This window comes from Cynara cardunculus, assembly GCF_001531365.2.
Source record: "Cynara cardunculus var. scolymus isolate 2C chromosome LG 17, CcrdV1, whole genome shotgun sequence".
In the NCBI taxonomy this organism is placed as follows: Eukaryota; Viridiplantae; Streptophyta; class Magnoliopsida; order Asterales; family Asteraceae; genus Cynara; species Cynara cardunculus.
Window position 1 is genome coordinate 5193327 of NC_037544.1, and position 6221 is coordinate 5199547.

General features: G+C 34.3%; 1 protein-coding gene across 2 annotated transcripts; it reads left to right on the top strand.

Moving 5' to 3' along the window:
• Positions 1–1610: 1610 nt before the first annotated feature.
• Positions 1611–4020, top strand: LOC112500679 (sodium channel modifier 1-like). Of its 2 annotated transcripts, none has more exons than XM_025104226.1 (3): positions 1611–1820; positions 3216–3647; positions 3732–4020. In XM_025104226.1, exons 1-3 carry the CDS (start codon positions 1644–1646, stop codon positions 3744–3746), a joined length of 624 nt encoding a protein of 207 aa, XP_024959994.1. In that variant the 5' UTR covers positions 1611–1643; the 3' UTR covers positions 3747–4020. The 2 variants fall into 2 exon arrangements, with proteins under 2 accessions (XP_024959994.1, XP_024959992.1); XM_025104224.1 differs by having other exon boundaries at positions 3742–4020.
• Positions 4021–6221: the final 2201 nt, after the last annotated feature.

Below are 6221 nucleotides of genomic sequence, written 5' to 3' on the forward strand. Positions count from 1 at the left end.
GAACACGCTTCGATTCGATAGGGTTGAATTGACGTGCATCAAATCAACCGGGTAGTTGTATCCTCTAGACGACGTCCGTACCGAGCACGATTGGGGACGAAATTTCATCTTAGGACACTGCAATTCGCAGGCCTCTATCCTCTTATTCTTGTTCAATTCTACGTTCAATTCTACATTCAATATCGAATAAGGTACACGATTTATAAATTTCAAGTATTTTGATCATTATTTTGTAGTTGTTTTCGTTATTTCGTGATTTGTTGTCGATTAGTCATAACACCATATAGCAATTCGTGGTAGGATTTCTTGAAGGTTTTAAGTTTCAGACAACGAATTGTAAAGATCAAAAACATTACTAATGACATGCATGCCAAAGCACAAGGTACATTATACTAGACAAGCAGGGGTAGAGTGGGGAGTAGTTTTAATAAGTGGAAGTCGGAGTATTCTGTTACAAAGGGTAAGAAGGGAAAAGTAGCTTTAAGAGTAGGAGGGGAAAATTATTTATTATCTTTATCAGCAGTTAGTTATACGAATTTAAACATAAAGCTTTAATAAATTATATTTATACTCAATCAACTTGTAATCTTGAATTTAATATAATATCGATTAATAAGTGGTGCTTGATGCATAAAAGATAGTTTTTAAAACTTTACCTTAAACATTACAAAAATAAAAGTAGGGGGATAATATCAATGAGAGAAAAGTACAAGGGGTATATATGTCTTGAGGAGCGATCAAATAAAAACATCCTCATTTGTACAAATCATACAAACCATCCTCATACATCGATTTCATTGTTTAATCTTATGAAATTTTTTCATAAAATTGTTTAATCTTGTGAAATTGTTTCATATAATATTTTTTTTGATGAATTTGTTTCATATATGGTTATGAAATTTTCATATAATATTTAATAAAATTTTAATAACAATTTCATATATTTTTTTAAAATTAAAATAATAAAGATGATAATATCCATGATTAACAACCTCCACAATAAAATGATTAATCAACCTTTCATAATTATAAAAAAATAAATAAAATAAAAAATTATGATTAAATGAACGTGATTTTTATGGTTTATACGAATTAATTTGATCGTCATGTCCTTAGGGGGTGTTTGGGATTGCTTATTTTATTTGTTTATTGACTTATTTCAGTCTGGCACCGGTGATAAGCTAATACCTAGTGTTTGGATAAGAAAAAAGAAAACTGCTTATACCGGTGCCAAACCTGTAATAAGCAGTTTTTGATAAGTTAATCCGTCCTGACTTATGAAAAACTGCTTATTACCAGTTTACCATTTTAACCCTATTACCCTTCATACCTATCTTTTTTCCTCCAGATAACATCGATCTCAATCTTCTCCCTTCTTCATATAACAACATCAATCTTCTCTCTGTCCTTTTTGATCATTTTACAGATATAAGCAAAATTTACCAAACACTAAAAAACAACTTATCAGCTTATTGCAGTTTGGTACCACTATAAACTAATCCAAACACTTTTTACAAAACTCCAATTTGATACCACATAAGTTAATAAGTACTTAAAAAAAAAAAAAAAAAAGTTGTTTTAAATAAGCAATCCCAAACATCCCTTAAAATAAAGGTTGAAGGGTGGAATGAACATTGGTTTCGATGAGCGTGTTCGGAGGAGACAGTTGGGGAAGAGAAGCACAGTACCGGAAGAGGAGAGTCGACGATCTCCTGTTGGACACCGCCGATCATTCTTCCTACAGGAAGCTTCCTACCGGAAAATATGCCTGCCTCGTCTGCCCTCATAATCCAGTCCTCGATACTCCTCTCATGCTATCTGTATGTTATATCCTAACCCTAACCCTAAAAATCCCCCCTTTGTGATACAATTTAACTGCTGTATTTTCTGTGTGATATCTAGATATGTGGACTACGCATACATTTGTAACTATCATATGCCAAACAGATTGAAGTATATTAAGTACAGTTTTCTTTGGTTCACATGCTGTACACCTTGGTTCCAGAAATGGTTGACAATGGAGCAGTATTACAGCCTCCAGATCAATGGGAATTTTTAAATATGGATTTCAGCGTTTCTCCCCATCTTGTGTGGTGGCGGACGAGGGTTTGGAATGGGAAGTTTACATCCTGTCCCTGTTCCCGAATCCTCAAAAGCTGATTTCTGAATATAGGGATTTTCATATAGATAGAAGCAGGACGACAAGCTCAATAATCAAATCATGTTTTTTTCCCAAAGTTTTTCAACTTATATAATTGATTAGAAACTCGAACATATCCTAATTAAAAACATGAGGATTTCTTCTGAAATGAAACCATCAAATCTTGAAAAATCAAATGGTGGATAGATGATATTGTTTATGCGTGTGCTTGAAGTAGAGGGAGTCTGAGATGGATGAGATTGTGTATAGATGCTGGCCCTGCTGGAGGCATTAGACGGAGAGAGCTCGGAAATTGGAACTTGAGAGGAGATGTGAGAGGGGTTGAAAATGTTACGCACTTCGCCTCTTGGTGTCATGTACTGAAGAATGGACTACTTACTTGTACATCTATATGTTCATCAAAGGCAAAGACGGTTCTGAATTTCCTCAAAATCATTATTGTTGCCAAAAACTGAGCCTGAAACCCTTTTCGTCAAACTTGCTTGTGAACAGGATGGAACTGGAACGGCTGGGTTTTCCAAAAGTTTTGCAAATAGCTAAGATTGAAAAAGTCAAGTAGCTGGATTTTGAGATCATGTTGTGTGGATTGTTTATGGTTATGACATAAGGATGGGACTTATCAGGCTGGCAATCTAATAGCAATAGATTTTGACGATTTGCCTATTAAACTTGAACATCAGATAAATGCAATTCAGATGTGAATAAGAGAAGGGCATAGCAAAAAAGCAAGATGAACACATAGTAATTAATTAGCTTACCTTTCTTTGTATGAAGAAACTACATGGGAAGAAAGTGATTAATGTTTGGCTTTCAAGTTTTATCATGTTATTTTAGGTCATTCACATTTGTCATCTTTGCTAGCTTATCAACTACTTTTAACCAAGCATGATTAGTTTATCGGCTAGCATTGCAGATAACAGTTAACTTATCAACCAACAACTAATTTATCTGCTAGTTTGCCAAACATAGCCCTAGATGTTCCTAGATTCCGATTCATCTTAGCAGGTGCTTCTTGGTCAATAACTTTTGATACTCTTTGGAAATCAATTTGCAGATGCACATGAAAGCAAGTCGCCACTGTGCTGCAGAAAGGAAGCTCAAACAAAGAGAAGAAGAAAGACAAAATGACATGAATAAGAGAATAGCCTTGTCACTAGAATCAACTTCCATGACCAGAACTGGTAACACATCCACCAAGCAGACAAACTTAGCTGCAAAACCGTTGATTGAGAGAACACGTAAGGCCACTTTGGAGGTACTTAATGGTTATCCTGAGAGAGGTGCTGCAAATAACAGTCAATCTAGATGGCCAATCCCCGAGAGATCATCTGATTTGACCAATTCAACCTCTGTTCAAATGGAGGGATCTGGTAAGGACGTTGTGCAGCTCCTATCAGATCATCGAGAGCGCAGGGAGAGAGAACTTAGGTTCACATCAGCTGGTTGGAAGCGCGACTGCCATGGAGGGTGGTTTAGAGATGAAAATGTAAACCTTTCTTTATCCCCCATAAACGGTGATTTTGTAACTTCAGTCAGATTCCCAAAAAAATTATCCTGATTCTAATTCAAGTTTCATGCAGGTTGAATTTGATTCTGATGAAGAAGATCCAAATGTTTCTCTTGCAATTGGAGAATGAGTGATGATTATTCATCGATGGTGTAATCAACTAGATCTTGTAAGCAATGCACAGAAGAATCTATGGCGTCTGAACTATTGTGGCGCTCTGGTAAGATCTGAAGGATAAATTGTTTCTTTGTGATAAACTACTATAAGATAAACAACTGATCAATCGTATAAAAAACAATTCATGTGTACAAATTTTATTAACAAAATCACTAATTTATACGCGCTCTGTGGCAAAACATCATGACTTGAATATATGATCTCTGAGAGAATTTTCGAGTAAAAATCCACTGCTATCTGAAAGTTATCTAAATGTTCAAATGGATTCTTTAGATGATGATGAGGAGGAGTCTTTGATAGAATTTTTTCTGATATGCTGTTGGGATCCTATGGTAACTATCAAATTAAGTACTTGTAGTTGTAACTTACAACACATCAACGCCCATCTCATTTCATGCAACATTTAGGGGGCTGTGTACTTACAGCTTAATAAGGTTAATGGTCTGGGCGCTTATTCGTTCAGCCATACAAGATTGTTTCTTTACGGCTTAATCGCTAAGTTCGTAAACTGATTGTATACCACCACTGATAAACACAGAATATGTGATCTGTCTCCGCTTTTGGGGGCGGGAGTGACATTGAATGATCTGAGGACGCTGGGCAGGAAGCTACTGCTTCTAGAATGGTTGCTTATCCATTAAGCCAAAATGGCTGTATAGAACAAGCCAGGCCCCTGTTCTCATTATGCCATCTCAAACAAATTAAAATAGCAATGGTAATAGCGTTTTCGCTATTATCACTGCTAAATACCTCTATTTAGTCGTTATTCTGAAACATAGACCCGACCTGAGATATATTGGACATGTTTGGTTGTGATAGTTTCACATCTCAACTTAGAAACCGAAGGTTTATGCTTTATGGGTATGTTTTACGGAAGGAAAAAGTTGTAATCATGACCGAGTTGTGTTTGTTGACCCATGTGTGCAAGATTGGGTTTCATTTCGGAAAAAGAAAACGGTTGTGTGGTTCGAGTTCACGACTAGGAATGAAATTATATTCGTCGGTCAAACTTTTCGGCATACGATAGAAACAATTGCAATTATGTTGAAATAGTGTGATAGGGATCATGTCAATCTTCTATAAAAAAAATAAAAGCTTGCCTGATTTAACGATGGACAGATTCGAGTACATGATGACAGTTTAAAAAAAGGTGTTGGAAAATATGTTGAGGGTGATGTTAAATGAATCATTTCTATTTAAATATGGTAATTAAATCATTCTTACTGATTTCATAGTGATATATATATATATGTATATATATATGTATATATATATATATGTATATATATATATATATATATGTATGTATGAATATCAAAGTATAATATTGTACAAATTATAATGCTACGATTCATGTGTAACAAGTTTACAAGTTCAAAGTATGAGTGGTGGTGATTGACTATGTTGCTTTGACTTTTGAAAATGTGTTTTGTCAAACAAATCGGCCACTGGACTTTACAAGATATAAGAGTTATTTGTTTACCTTTTAATAGTTTTTTTAAGAGGGTTGTTTGTTTACCTCTTAATAGTTTCATTAAAGGGGTTGTTTGTTTATTTCTTAATAGTTTCATTAAGAGACAATCTCTGAACCATTAAGAGGTGAATCTTATTTGGCAAAAAAAAAGTTTGTCTCTTAATGGTTGATAAACTCTCTGAATGATTTTGTATCATAAATCTCTCTTAATCATTAAGAGCCCTAATTTCATTGTACACAATTACTAAACAATTATATTTCATTTTGCAATATATTATGAGAGTCTTTTAATCATTCTGACTACTTAATCATTCAACAATTGTCAAACAGCTCCATAATCTCTATCCTTTGACGTGAGATGCACCAGATCAATCCTTGTATTAAGCATGATTTATAGATGAATTTGAGATTAAAGATAATTAAGGGTTCAGATCTTTTCTTATGCTTCTCACCTTAACTTTCTTTCTCACACGATCTTTCGTCGCGCTCTCTCTCTCTCTCTCTCTCTCTCTCTCTATATATATATATATATATACACACACACACACACACATCCTGATAAGGGAAAAAGAGATTTTCACTCCTAGATCGATCCTAATTGCATGTCAACATTAATGAGGTATACCGAGATACACCAGATCAATTATTCCCTTATGAATCATAATTCATGAGTGTGCATAAGATTAAAAATGATCAAGAGTTCAAATCTCTTTTTACGCATCTCTCTATAACTTTCCTTCTCATACGATTATGTGCTTATATATATATATATATATATATATATATATATATATATATATATATATGGGAGCGATCAAATGCAAACCACTCAATTTGTACAAACCGTGCAAACCGCATTCAACCAATCATAATTTTTCATTTTGTTCATTTTTTTGTAATTA

Bases quoted from the DNA above. Each gene is read 5' to 3' on its own strand.
- LOC112500679 (XM_025104224.1), top strand. From the start codon at position 1,644: ATGAGCGTGTTCGGAGGAGACAGTTGGGGAAGAGAAGCACAGTACCGG. The intron at 1,821-3,215 runs GTATGTTATATC...ATCAATTTGCAG, and splicing joins ATACTCCTCTCATGCTATCT to ATGCACATGAAAGCAAGTCG. The intron at 3,648-3,741 runs GTAAACCTTTCT...AGTTTCATGCAG, and splicing joins GGTGGTTTAGAGATGAAAAT to GTTGAATTTGATTCTGATGA.